The sequence below is a fragment of the Camelus ferus genome, chromosome 14 (assembly GCF_009834535.1).
Source record: "Camelus ferus isolate YT-003-E chromosome 14, BCGSAC_Cfer_1.0, whole genome shotgun sequence".
In the NCBI taxonomy this organism is placed as follows: Eukaryota; Metazoa; Chordata; class Mammalia; order Artiodactyla; family Camelidae; genus Camelus; species Camelus ferus.
Window position 1 is genome coordinate 34823025 of NC_045709.1, and position 14844 is coordinate 34837868.

Below are 14844 nucleotides of genomic sequence, written 5' to 3' on the forward strand. Positions count from 1 at the left end.
ACCACTGCGTTCCCTGGGGTCTCACGTGACCTATTTTATGAGGCACGTGCACAGCCTAAAACAACACAATCAACAGAATTTGTGTTACTCCTGGTTCATGAAACCATTTTCAGACCCCCTTCGTCCTTGCAGCAACCCTGTAAGGCAGAATCACCACTTTAGAGATGGGTGATGAGAAGTCAGTACCTGCGGAAGTTAGCAAAGCGAGTTCCGATCTGCCAAATCCCATCAAAAAGGCAGGTGCCAGGTATGGACTCCTAAGCCCCTAAATAGCAAATGTAGCTTAGGAAAAAAATGACACAAAGGACATTTTGCCAACAAATAAAACTTGCTGGGAATTTTGAGTCTTAGTTCTATGTAAATAGTGATAAAACTTACATCTGTGGAGCTTGAGACAAACCTATGTGTATTCATTTCCTGTCGCTGCTGTAACAAATCGCTACAAACTTAGTCACTTAAAACAACACAGCATTGTTTTCTCACAGTTCTGGAGGTCAGAAGTCTGACATGGAGTTCACTGGGCCAAAATCAAGATGTTGGCAGGGCCAGTTCCTTCTGGAGGCTCTCGGGAGATAATCCGTCTTCCTGACCTTTCAGCTTCTAGAAGCTGCCACATTCCCTAGCTCGTGGTGGCCCTCCAGCAATTGCCATCACTCCAGCCTCTGCTTCCTTCTTCTCATCTCCTCCTTTGACTCTTTTAAAGACCCTTTTGACTACACTGGGGCCACTGAGATAATCCAAGACAAATGCCCCATTTCAAGGTCTTTGACTGAATCACTCCTGCAAAGTTCCTTTTGCCATGGAGGGTAACACAGCCAGAAACCCCAGGGGTTAGGACGTGAGCATCTTCAAGGACCCCTGTTCTGCCTTCCACGCCATGCGACCTCAGAAACGCCAGCCCTAACATACCACGCATTACTTAAATCTTTCCATCAATTTCCGTCTCGGCGATGATAGGCAACAATTTTCTCTCTGCCTCCGGGTGAGAGCATCTCTCTTAGATTCAGCAAGATGCTTCATTTCTTTCCTTCCCAAGGCTAAGTCCTTGAAGTGCACTCTTTACACCCATCGTGTTGCTGAGGGGCTTTCATTTCTAGGTAATAAAACATTAAGGTTAGGGTTTCCATCCCTAAATGATTAAAAACGTGGAATGTGCTTTATTAAGTAGTAGGAAATATTCACCTTAATGGAGAGATTCCATCAACTAGTGTGTCTTTGTTGGTTTTTCCTGCTGTCCCCACAAGTCAGTAATCATAGAAGTTTCTAATGTATACTTTTTTTTTTTTTTTTTACTAAATTCTTTAGACAAAAGCACTGCTAGGCTTATTATAACAATAAGATCCATCCTTGATTTTGAGATTACTGTGTGCCTGGTACTGGCTAAGCTGTTTTACTCTGCTCAGTAGTTAAATCCAAGTGACCCATGAATGATGCTAGACATGGCGGACCACTCAAAAATGCTGATCAGATTTACAATTCCGGTACCAAGGACAGACACAATTGTACCAGAGTAAACAGAATCTGGTGACAGTGCAGTTTGTGTTCAGACTTAAGGCTCAGTGTAAACGCTACTTCCAGACTCGAGCTTTCTCAGATAACAACCCACACACAGGTATATTATGATAAGAAATGCTGACCACATTGCTACATCCGGTAAGTAGCTTTGAATTCTGTAAAAGAAGAACTTAGCAACCTCTGCCCCACAGCAATAAAAGTAGTCCTTTGGAATGCACAACTTTCAGAAAATAAAAAGCTTTCTGAGTGATGACTGGGTACTGTCTCAGACTTGCACCTGAGTTTAGAAATTTCATTTTTCCGTAACGTAGATCTGGGTGTGATGGCTGTTGTAACAAGAATCTAAGTTCTCTTTTCTGTAACCCCATTTATATTTGAAGTAAACAAAACCTTTGCCATATTATTTAGCAAATAATTGTTGCAAAATAATATTTACTAAAAAAAATTACAAGTGCTACCCTGGCCAGGCAAAGTGTTTCCCTGCAAACCAAAATCCTGAGAAATGTGTGAAAAGAGGGATTGCAGTGAGATCCAGGTGGTCTTAGTCGAGTCTGGGTTTCCTTACCTTCTTCCTGCTTTTCGCTAGAAGGCTATCACAGGAACCAACCTGAGCCCTTGTGTGGGCATCACCTTTGCTTTGTCTGGTCTTTGGGTAAGGCCATGTTATCTGAAGTCTAAGTAGGCAGAGCATCATACAGTCCCACTGAGTCCTCAGGAAGATGGAGCAAAGAAACAGACTTCGAATACTGCCAACAGGCTCCTCATGTAGAGCTTTACAAAATCATATTCCTGGCGGGTCCTTCAATATCACCGCATTGTGGTCCTCTCCCTAGTCTGGTGATGAAACATGGCAGCAGGTAGAGTCTGGTGATGAAACGCGACCTGTGCATTCACCAGGGTCCCATCAGGAAACACGTGGCTTACCCAGCATAGGGACTTTTATTCACAGAAAGACATTTAGACAAGGATGGGGTTCGGGCATGTAAGTAACTGTGCAGGTGCCTGGAGTAGTGGCCTTACTGTCACCACCTGTTGGAAGGGGTACCAAACAGAGATGGAAATTCTGAGGTAGCAGCATCTCCCACTGAAGGATGCATCACATCCTGGGCCCTCACCTCTGGAACTTATGCAGCAATCCTAGAGGTGGGTGGCGTTATTTTCATGGGATAGGCGGGCTGTCCAAAGGGATGGTGGGCTTGCCCAAGGTCACAGGGATCCGTAACTGGGCTGAGATCCCGTTGCATGTCTGACCCCATACCTGAATTCTTCACATGTAGCCCCTGAGAGCAGCCCCTGCCCATGAGGAAGTCTAACTGGGGAGAAAACCAGTCTATTAGTGGTGAGGAATCTCCTTCCAGAACTTCAAATGACAACAGGAACAGTTGGGTATCGGAGCCCTGTGAGACCAAGACAGTTTATTTCCCACCTTAGGACAAGGACTGAAGTAGCATCACTGCTTTTAAGTGGGTAAAAGTGGGAGACAGCCTGGTTGTGAGGCCGTGGGGCGGTGCTGAGTGGGGGAAGCGCGGATACCCACAGCACATGTGACCGGACTCAGGAAGGCAGGCCCGGACCCACGAGGTGAGAGGGAGGCCTGGAGGACCATGTGGTGCTCAGGCAGAGTTGTGATTTTGTTTCTTGTGGGATGGGGCCCGGGGCTTGCACATAATGAAATTACAAGGTGGCAAGTCTGAAAGGAAGAGCCCGAATGGGGAAGACGTGAGAGCTGGGGGTGGAGACTCCAGAGTGCAATCCAGCTTCTGTTTTCAGGTCCCACCCTAGACAGCTGGCACAGAAGGCTCCCTCTGGGGCTCAGGGCCAGAGACGTGATAAAACTTACTTGCAAAGAGCAGTCAGACAACTTGATATCATAGCCTGCATGTGGGTCTCAGAGCAGGGTCCCTGGACCACCTTGGAACTTAGTCATGCAAACTCCACAGGCCACCCTGGGCCTACAGAGTCAGCAGCTCTGGGCGTGCGGTCCAGAAAGCTGCTCTCCCAAGCCCTCGGGGTGGCTTTGAGGCTCACTCCTGTTTGAGAATCACCACTGCAGGGTCACTGACCACAGAGAACTAGGCTGTGGTTACTGGGGCCGGGGAGGGGCAGGAGAGGGAGGGAAAGGGACATATGAAACAGCACATGACAGACCCGGATAAATACAGGGCAAGGTGCTGGTACCGGGAAGAGCTCGAGGAGATGTTAAAATGCAGATGAGACTACGGGTCAGCTCTGGTCCAAATTCCGGGGAGACAGGCTGAAGCCAAGAAGATGAGGGGTACGCTTATGATTTAGAAGGTGCTCAGTGGCACTTGGTTTACAACCACTCACTGGATTCTCACCCATTTTCTTCTTTCTCTTCGAAGTCATCCGTCTGACAGCAAGCCCCCTCCGCGGGCAGGTGCCGGAAAGACGCAGGGGTGTGGGGATGGAGACTGCGTGGTTTGTCTGGGAAGGGGAGGGAGAAATAGAAACTTGCTATTACCACTGGCTGGTAACATAGGGAGGTCGGAGGAGCCTTCACGAAGGAAGAGGGCACATTAAAAGGGGACTCCTGGCAAAGGACTTGCTGTCTTGTGTTAAGGACTTTGGGTGGGTTGGGGGATCCTGGGAGCCCTGTGTGGTTGGGGCAGCTGGGGCTGGAAGGAAAGCAGCCCAGGGAACAGGAACGATGGTGGAATCCTCCCTCCGTGTTGGGCACCATGAAGTGTTCAGTGTTTCTGTTCTTTAACCTTCACCCAAACCCCTCTGACCTTGCGAGGTAGTAAAGAACATGATAAACGTTTGGATTTTATCCTGTGGACGATGGACAGACTTTGAAGTGTTCAAGGAGGACATGATTTTGGCAGATTCTCTGAACCTCTGGTTCTCAATTCTGACGACTCGAGACAGTGGCCCAAGGGGCTAATTAAAAGAAAATGCAGCCTGCAGCCGCACTCCAGATAAAGGACCCGGGCCTCGGACCGGAATCACGGGCAGGGCTGGAGCCATCTGGATGACATATCTGACTGCCAGGGAAAGTCAGAGGGTCTGAGTTTAGACTCAGCAAAAAAAGAAAAAGATTTTAATTGCTTGACTTTAACAGTGGGATTTTTGTTTTTCTTTCAGGAACATCCAAATCGTGGGTATGTATCCTTTTTACTTCTCCATGTGGCTTCATGATGTGAACTCCACCATCTGTTTTGCTGCTAAGTGTTCACAGCTGTGCTTTATTCGCTTATTTAACAAATGCATCTTGTGCAGCTGACGTCAATGAGGGGCACTCCTGAGTTTCTGAGTAACATTTCTTCTTTTTAGGACATGCTGAGTGCAAGGCATACCTCATTTTATTGTGCTTTGCAAGATGTTGTGTTTTTTTACAAATTGAAGGTTTGTGGCAACCCTGTGTTGTCAGATGATGGTTAGCATTTTTCAGCAATAAAACATTTTTTAGTTAAGGTAAGTGCATTTTTTTGTTTTCTTTTAATTTTTTAAATAATTCTTTTTTTTTCTTTCAGTTTTATTGAGATATAACTGACATACAGCACTGTATACTTTTTTGTAGAGGAGATAATTAGGTTTTTTTTTTTAATGGAGATATTAGGGATTGAACTCAGGACTTCATGCTTGCTAGGTCCTATACTCTCCTGTGCTCTCCCCCCGTACATTGTTTTTTTAAGACATAACTCTATTGTGCACTTAACAGACTACAGTATAGTGTAAACATTACTTTTCTATGTACTGGGAAACCTAAAACTTCATGTGACTTGTTTTATTGCAATATTTGCTTTATTGTGGTGGTCTGGAACCAAACCCACAATATCTTCGAGGTCTGCCTTGTACAGTCCTTCTCAGACTAACAATAAAACTATTAAAGCCTCATTTCATTCTTGTCCTTGTGTGGAGTATAAGGGAATAAAAATGTTTAAATTCTCAGCTCCACCTCTGGAGGGTCCCTGGTAAGTTGCTAAACATGCATCAGATACTTCCTGTAATGTTAGCCCTCATTTGTGAATAGGGACCAGTGAGGAGTGTGTTTCGATCCCAGCCTGATTCTCTTTTTCAGAGTTGCTTTGGTTATCCCTTGAGCATCTTCTTCATCGTGATCAATGAGTTCTGTGAAAGATTTTCCTACTATGGAATGAGAGGTAACTCCTTTCGACCCTGCCCCGTTCGGTGGAAAGCGTGAGTTACTGCAGCCACTTCTAACTTTGTTGCCCTCTCTTCCTCCACCACTTTCTGCGGAAAGCACTCCTGATTCTGTACTTTCGATATTTCATCGGCTGGGACGACAGTCTCTCTACCACCATCTACCACACATTTGTTGCTCTGTGTTACCTGACACCAATTCTAGGAGCTCTCATCGCCGACTCCTGGCTGGGAAAATTCAAGTGAGTCATGGCAACTTACCTGTTAACAAGCAAGCCAAAAAGTAATTATAAGCTTTGGGCTTTGGGATGGTGGACTTGGGGAACAAGGAATCAAGGAGCATAGAACTGGTAGGAGATGGAGCCAGAGCCTGTTTCTGCTCATCCTCGTGTCGCCAGAGTTTAATACCGTGCCTGGCATTTAGCAGTGTGAATGCAAGTAGCTTTGGTAGGATTTTTTCCTCCTCCAAACACTTATGACATCTTTGTCTCATCTTGAAATAGTAGCTGGAATGCCATCTGTCATTAATGATGCATGAAGAGTTAAGAACAAAGAAGCTCTCTCAAAACATCCCAGCTGCTGAAAGTCTCAAGCTGGCCGGATGAGCAGAAACGACTTGGGGCGCTCACCAGTCCTGCAGGAAGAGCTCTAGGGGTGCACTCAATGGGAGGGGTCATCTGGAAGTTTCCTAAGACTTAATGCAGAAGGAAGTAGAGGCTCTTCCAGGTCCAATGCACAACACGGGCAGAAGCAGGAATATTCAGTGACTGTCTCATAATGACTCAATATAATTCAAAAATAACTAATGGACCACTGCTGGCTAAATATTGTTACCAGGCACAAGATATCTCTGACTGTTTAAAGATACAGGTACTAATTTCAGTAGTTGAGTGAAATGAGACATTGAATCTTTCAAGTAGGTCAAGGAGAAAACAGATCTTCCCCATTCCTCTGGCTCCTGTGGCCAAAATTTTGCTCTAAGCATAACAGTTCTTCAGTAGGCTGCCTTTCAAAGCATGAGCAGGTTTACACAGTTTGAGAAACAAGGACATTCTTAATGGGGCTTTTGAAAGTTGGAAGCAGAGGCCTTCATGTGGTGGAATAGGAAGTGGACTGCTATTGTACAGTTGACTTGGATTCTCTTGACCTCTTGAAACACAGGACAATTGTGTCTCTCTCCATTGTCTACACCATTGGACAGGCAGTCATTGCAGTGAGCTCCATTAATGACCTCACGGACTTCAACCACGATGGAACCCCGGACAGTATTTCTGCACATGTGTGAGTTGATGTTAACGGAGGCCCTACCCTGACCCCTTACCTCCCACTGCGTGCTTGTTCGGTGCTTTAATTTTTCACCTTTTTCCTTGAACTTCACTGTAAGTGTAAGGAGGCCTTTCCTCCTCCATCAGCGTAGAGAAAGCTGTTTAATTGACTCAGAGTTGGGTCTTCAGTATGTCAGTGTCATTGCTCACTGGAAAGCTTGCTGTCTTGGGTACCTCTCCCATCAGGGCACGGTCAGTGCATGGAGTCTTCCCTAGAGCGGCATTAACTCCCACAGACCTTGATCATTAATTGTACCAGGTTTCCTCAAGATTCTGTACCTTTAGTTTTCTGTCTTGGACCACATTACTGCTCGTTTTTGAGTAAATCAGTTTCATAAACATTTGTTCCAGCCCTGGGCTCTGCGTTCTTGGTGAAAAGTGCTGATTGACAACAGCTCCTCTGTGAGATTAACTCCCCTTCATTGCAGTCTGGCCTAGCAGACAAGTTGTAAAGATTTCTTCTGTTCCCTGTTCTTGGGCTTTGGTTCCTTGATCTAGGAGTAAACCATCTTATGGTTTGGGAAAATATAATTGAAATTCAAATTAGTATCTGCCATCCCTGTATTTCTGGTTTACTAGTCAATCAGACAGCCATCCAGATTAGATCCCTGGACGTGACACCTGTGGCGGAAGTGTGTTAGTGGAGGGGAGTGGTTACGAGCATAGTCCACAGCTCAGACTTCCAGGATCTGAGTCCCGGCTCTGAGTCCCACAGAACAGCTGTGTGACCTGGGCCAACTTATCTTCCCCATGCCTCCCTCAGTTTTATAATCTACAGTATCGATTAAGACATGGACTTTGATGCCAGGCTGTATGGGTTCAAATTCTGGCTGTGCCCCTTATGAGTTGTGTGATCTTCAGCAAATTTCTTAACCTCTGTGCTCATGTGTCCTCATCTGTAGGACTGTTATGCATTAATCTGGGTAGATCATCTAGAACCCTGCCTGGCAAGCGATAGATATTCAAGAGAGCCTGGCTACTTATTTTATTTCCTGGAGTTAGGTACTGAAACATGCCCACAAGCCTCGTAAGACTACATAGTGGCGAGGGTAACAGCTCAAGTGGTAGAGCGCATTGCTTAGCATGCAAGAGGTCCTGGGTCCAATCCCCAGCGCCTCCTCTAAAAATAAACAAGCCCAATTACCTCCCCCTAATCCTGCCCAAAAAATAATAAGTAAATAATACAATAATAGTTAAGTATTTTAAAAAGACTGCATGGTACATAACATTAAATTGGCCGGTGTTTTTGTTGTTCTTTAAAATGCTTAGAGCGACAACATCAAACACAAGTTGTGTAAAGAGGCAAAAGCAAGACTAAAGAGGTGCTTCAGTCAGTCAGTCCAGGGAGACAGGCATGATTGTTTTTAAGAATTCTTTCTATGGGCAGTGTCTTCCTTGACTTTATCTGTTTCACAAAGTATTTTTTTAGCATTTTTAAACAATATTAGCAACCAAGAAGATATGGAATAAACATTTATAAAACCTGAAATGCGTAGTGACTACTATAAATCTAACAAAATTACAAGATGAGGTTTGGTAAATTCTATGAATGGTTTTTTTTTTTTTTCAATTCAGGAGGTAAAACACAGATAACTTGGAAAATACAAAAGCAAATTGAAAAATAATCCTTAACCCCTTTTTTATTATAAACTCTTTTCATTGTAAAAGATCATAATAATAAACCTTTTGCTCTACTTTTTTCCAGTCTTCTGTACTTTGTAAACAAGTTAAGATCATACTCTATAACCTGATACTCTGCTTTGCAATTAAATCATGTTTCCAATGTCTTTTAATGACTCTTATGAGTCTATTATGATTGTACCAGAGGCAATGCTTAAACATTTCACTTACCCATTTAGGCTACAAAAGAACCATACATAAAGCTTTGTTCAGTATTCAAAGCATTGCTTTAAATTTTCTAGATGGTAAATTATTAGATAAAGATATGAATTTGAAGGTCCTTGAGTTCAAGTTTCATTCAGCTGTCAAGACTGCATTCCTGTGAATTATATTCTCATATGGGGTGAATCCCTTCTCTTTGTTTACCATTGTGCCTTGTCCTCTGAGGGAAATTAGTGGAAAGATAGGTTCCTGCATCTAAGGATCTCACATCCTGCCCCTTCTCCTACCTACCACTTTCCACAGGGCGCTGTCCATGGTTGGCCTGGCCCTGATAGCTCTGGGTACTGGCGGGATAAAGCCTTGTGTGTCTGCATTTGGTGGAGATCAGTTTGAAGAGGGCCAGGTAAGAGCATGCATCTCCACAGAAACCATGTAAGTGATTATAATCAAATTCCACTGACACAGTGTATTCTCCATTGGAGGTTTTTCAAGTATATATAAGACACTGACTGAAACCAAGTTAGAAGTCAAAGTCAGATCATCTGCCACAGTTGATCAGTTGACATATAGCCCAAGTCATCATACTTTATCTTTCTTATTACAGGAAAAGCAAAGAAACAGATTTTTTTCCATCTTTTATTTGGCCATTAATGCTGGAAGTTTGATTTCTACGATCATCACTCCTCTGCTCAGAGGTAAAAAATATCTGAAAGAGATCTTGGTTTTTCTTTTTTTAATGATGGAGAGAAGTCAGGTGAAAAGTTTAGTCTCTTCTGGTTTTGTTCAGTTCTCCCTACGCCGGCTGTCACATATATCCTGGAGGACATAGTGAAACCCTTGATGCAAACTGCTTTTCTTTCAAGATTTACCTCCTTTGCTAATCTTCTTTGAATCCCTTATCCCAGTGGCCACTGAAGAATCTAGACCATCGTGAGCATAGCAATTGATTTTTCTAAATCATTATTAATAATTCAAAGTCCTTATCCGTGGTAAGAGATAAGATAAGAGAGGCTGTTTGGAAACTATGCCGGATAAGTGGGCCATAGATGACATTTTTTGCCTTCAGGCTTGGCTCCCCAGTGCCGTTCAGTGAGTTACGAAGAATTTAGCAGGCAAGGTTTTATTCTTTGCTTCCCTATCATCTCAGGTGTTTCTAAAAGAACTACCCCAAGAAAGACAAGGGGACAGCAACTATCAGCAGCACTCAGATTTCTGTGCTTGCAGACGCTCCAGTGAGAGTTTGTGAATTTCCCACATGCAAGGGTATATGTGGGGACAAATTAGACCAAAGCAAGACCATGGTGCCTACACTAGAAGTCAGAATAAATTATGAAACAAGATAATTTGTGGGGTTTATGTATTTCTGCCTAGAGTAGTAATTTGAAGATGACACAGAAACCCCATTCCAACTTGCTTTATATAAAAATTTACTAGCTTTTATTCTTGCATTCTGTTCCTGACCTCCCCTCCCCTCCCCCACCTCCAGGTTCTACTAGAATATGTACTGTGTGCATTTGAATGTGTAAAATGATTCATTTTGAAGGAAAAATCATAACTCTCGTACCCATATAAAGGAAGCATGTCACCAAGATTTTATATAAGTTATTGGTTAATGAGGAAACTGGAAAGCTGATATAATCAGTTCAAATGAGGATTTGACTAATGGAGATTTCTGTTCTTTATGGGGGGAAATTGTTTTGCATTGCTATTTTGTATTGTTCTGAACAGGAAATGCTTGACTATAGTTTTCTACCTCGGTAACTTCTTTCTCTGCAAAACTGTGAAACAGCTAGTCAAAGACAAAGTCAAGCCCAATAGGACCAGATGTCTCCTAGAGGCTCCAGCACTCCATTGAAAGGATTTCCAGTAATTTCTGTTGCCCCTTCCAAAGTCTTAATTTTTTTCCTGCCAGCCCTAGGATTTCAGAGCTAAAAGAGATCTTCAGGCAGGAGTTGGGAGCCTATGGCCCACAGGCCAAATCCAGAAATCTGGACAAGACCATCCATGTGTGCATTGTCCACGGCCGCTTTCACCCTGCAAAGGCAGGGCTGCGCAGTTAGGACTGTCCACAGCCTCTGACTCTTCACAGAAAAGCTAGTTGACCCCTGCCCGGGGTCATCTCATTGTTTGCTAACTAGCATGTGTTCAGGAACATACAATCTTGGTTTTCCAGAGTCCTTTGATTTTACTTACTGAATCCCACTTTCTTCAAGTTACTATATCCAGGTCATTTTTATCTCCCCGACTAGGTAAGTCAGCAGAACAGAAGAGTTCCCACTGATTCTGGCTTAGCTGGTATCAGACATCTACGTAGGGGTTAGAGATTAGAACCTGCCTCCATCTCCTGCTCTTCCTACCACAAAGCTGTTCTGCTCAGCTGGCAATGACATCAATAAGGCATGTGGATAAGTCTAGAACATTAAGTGAGAATAGTATGGAATAACCAGCTAGGGATTTAAAAAACTGTGAAATTGATGAGCATTACCATTATCATAATGAACTTTAATCTTGTAATTTCTCCTCAGTTCAAGTGTGTGGAATTCACAGTAAACAAGCTTGTTACCCATTGGCGTTTGGGGTTCCTGCTGCTCTCATGGCTGTGTCTCTGAGTAAGTAGGAATCAGTGGAATTAATACAGTCCTATGATCAGGGCAGACCCTCACATTAATTACTGTGACCAATTTTTACCTATTTTTTATTTTATTTATTTGGGGGGGTAATTAGGTTTATTTATGTATTTATATATGTCTGTATGTATTTATTTGTTTATTTATTAAAGGAGGTACTAGGGGATTAAACCCAGGACCTTGTGCCTGCTAAGCGCACACTCTTCCGCTGAGCAATACCCTCCACCCCAAGGTTTCAGTGTTTGTATGTGAGAGCACAATATAATATTGCTCAGAAGCTCCTGTGATTATTAGAATCAAAAGCACTTTCTAAACTGGGAGGTACCTAAGTAAACTCATTTTATGAGTAATCCCAGTATTTCTGAAACAAGGTTATAATTCATACAGAAGCACATCTTCTGGGTCACAGGTAGCTCTGTCAGACACCTGGCTAACCCATCTTCTTTTGCCCTCCCCAGTTGTGTTTGTCATTGGGAGTAGGATGTACAAGAAGTTCCAGCCTCAGGGCAACGTCATGGCTAAAGTCGTCCGGTGCATTGGGGTAAGTACTTCAATAGCTCTCTCTCCATCATATTAGTCACCCTAGAACCTTCTGCCTCCTTTAAATTAAAATTCAGTGAACCTTTGAGTTTCCTTGAAGCATTGTATTGGTGTTCTTTACTATTTTGAGAAATTGAAGTTTCTTATAAAGCTCATCAAATGAAAAAGGACACAAACAGAACTCGAAAAGAGAGGGATGGAAATGGCTCTTGAACTTAAAAGATCAATGGTGAAAGAAAAGCAAACCAGAGGGACTCTTCACCTGTCAAAATGACAAACTGTGTCTGATGTTTGTCGGAGAGCAGTGAAACAACAATGGAGAGGCGCAGTTTTGTGATGCTTGTCAGGAGTCTGAGGCATGGAGAGTGTCAGCAATCCTACTTTCAGGAATAAAGGCCAAGAAAATCGCTTTCAAAAATGAACACAGATTCACGTGAGAAGATTATCAATGTAATATTTAGAAAAAAAATGTACGACAAAAATCTAAGTCAAGCAACTTGCTGACAATAGAATAGTGCTTAACACAGTACCTCCATGCCGTGTTATGCAGCCAGGAGAAGTCTTGTCTTCAAAGACTGTTTGGTGATGGGAATGTGCAGGGTGTGGTCTCTTCCATGTGCATCTGCAGGGATATGTCCACACAGGCACATTCAAAGGCAGGAAATAAATGCTGAGCCTGGGAATCTTTAAATAATGGAGTCAAATAACTGTATTCCCAAATATGCTGCCTATTTTTTTAAAGGAATATCTACATTGTATAATCAAGGGGGAAATGTGTTACTCATTCATTAAGAACTGTGGATAACCCTTTGGATGTCAAGGTAGCCTTAAGATAATTTTAGTCACCTCCTTTCCCCTTTTCCTGACATTATCGTGTTAAATTGTACATGTGCTTTACTTTGTGACACAAAGGTGTCCTCTCAGGGTCAAGAAAACTTCCCCCGCCTCATGTGTCTTCCCTTTTCCTCCTGCACTTTCCTCTAACGTTAGAGCTAGTCACACCGAAAACCTTTTCCCAAGCTAAGAGGGGATGTCCAGTTCCAGTGACCTCTCCAAGTCCTTCCTTCCCAAGTAATGGGTGACTTAGTTTAAAACTCCAAAAGAACAACTTGAAGCTATTTCAAGTTATGAGAATTATATTTCCCAGTATCCTACGTCAGCCCGCAGCCTTGAGTTACTGCCTTTAAGTCACAGGCGTGTCCCCAACTGGCATCACTATCGCCCTCTTGCTGTCACATCATTATGAATGCACTGTGCTCCACTGAAGGCTTCTTACCAACAAGGAATTTTGGAAGCCTCTAATTTTATAATGGGTAGTGGTGGGTAAGTATATTTTTCTGATCAGTGTTGACATATTTTAGAATATGTTCAACCATAATCTTTATTTTCCTCTAATACTTTTTCTATGTGGTGAGTTCTCACTCTCCTTTGTGTGACTCTAATACATTATTATAGACCTTTGCTATCCAATATGCTAGCCACTAGCCATGCATGGCTATTGAATATTTGAAATGTGGCAAGTGCAACTGGGGAACAGAGTTTCAAATTGGATTTCACTTAAATTAATTTAAATTATGTAATTTGTTATACAGGTATTTCTACGTAGTGGATTCTCTTAAGTTTAAAAACCAATGTTCAATTAAGTTATTGGAAAACTTTTTAAAATGTTTGAAACAACTTAGGTATGTAAGTCTAGTTTTTCAAACATAAATTTTATGAAATGTAAATTCAGATCAAACACTTCTGATAAAAAATTTAGCATCTGAATTGAAATGTGGTCTAAGTGTGAAATATTCTCTGGAATTCGAAGACTTGATATGAAAAGAAAATGTAAAATTTTTCATCATTTTTTAATACTGATTACATATTAAGATCATATTTTGGGTTTGTTGGGTTAAACAAAATATATTTTAAATGAATTTCACCAGTTTCTCTTTTACTGTTTAATACAGCTACCAGAAAACTTTAATTGCTTATGTGTCACGTGTTATATTTCTACTGAACACTCCTCTCTAGAAAATCTGGAGAGCGCAGTAGTAACAGCATGATGCCGTTTACCCTAACTCAAACACCCTCAGTTAGTAAGGGGCTGAAATAAATGCATGTTCTGTCTTTAGCGTCTTCATGATACTATCATCTCCAAGTTCATATTTTGCTTCTCTCATAAGTCTTCCATTAAAAGGAGTTGAACTGAAGTGTGCTTCACCGAAAGTAGTCACTTCTGTTTTGAAATTTGATCTTTCTTCCTTTCTTCAGTTTGCCATCAAAAATAGGTTTAGGCATCGGAGTAAGGAATTTCCTAAGAGGGAGCACTGGCTGGACTGGGCCAACGAGAAATATGATGTAAGTGATTATTATTGCTACGATGGTCCCAGTAATCATAAATCCCATTATTAAGGCTACGTGGACAAAATTATCAGTTGTAGCTTCATAAACTTTATTAGCATTTTAAATAAGACTATGTGTGGGAGTGTTTATTTATATTGAAAAGAACTGGATACACAATGGATATAATTTATCTGGAAACAATAATACCTTTCATAGATTTTCATATGGTATAATCTGCCATTAGTTACATGTCATTGTGATCACATTACTTTGGTTTGAATATGGAAGAGTTAAGTGGTGGTGTTGGGATTTACATTTAGTGGAATTTATATTTAAATTTGAGTAATTTACTGCCTGAACAGATGTTTTCACTCATGTATTAAACGCCTTAGGAATTTTTGGTTTTCTAAAGAAACCTGCAGTAGGGTTCTTAGAATAATTAATCACCTCCCAGCTTGTCTCCAGATGCAAATATGTCTGTGCTGAAAATAGCATTGTGTGGTGGCTGTGAGTGACACAAGTCGTGGCTGATTTGTCCCTAC

The 14844-nt window shown here is 42.2% G+C and overlaps 1 protein-coding gene across 4 annotated transcripts in view; it reads left to right on the forward strand.

Moving 5' to 3' along the window:
• Nucleotides 1–14844, forward strand: part of SLC15A1 (solute carrier family 15 member 1) — a 54779-nt gene that overhangs the window by 20667 nt on the left and 19268 nt on the right. For 3 of the 4 annotated variants that reach the window (XM_032496740.1, XM_032496739.1, XM_032496738.1), the window contains 9 exons: nucleotides 4621–4637; nucleotides 5558–5639; nucleotides 5741–5882; nucleotides 6802–6921; nucleotides 9111–9210; nucleotides 9412–9502; nucleotides 11333–11416; nucleotides 11893–11975; nucleotides 14231–14317. In XM_032496740.1, the coding sequence (XP_032352631.1) occupies nucleotides 5633–5639; nucleotides 5741–5882; nucleotides 6802–6921; nucleotides 9111–9210; nucleotides 9412–9502; nucleotides 11333–11416; nucleotides 11893–11975; nucleotides 14231–14317 (714 nt within the window). In that variant the 5' untranslated portion in view covers nucleotides 4621–4637; nucleotides 5558–5632. Of the gene's footprint in view, nucleotides 1–3710; nucleotides 3791–4620; nucleotides 4638–5557; nucleotides 5640–5740; nucleotides 5883–6801; nucleotides 6922–9110; nucleotides 9211–9411; nucleotides 9503–11332; nucleotides 11417–11892; nucleotides 11976–14230; nucleotides 14318–14844 lie in introns of those variants that run through there. The other variant, XM_032496737.1, reaches the window with a different exon arrangement.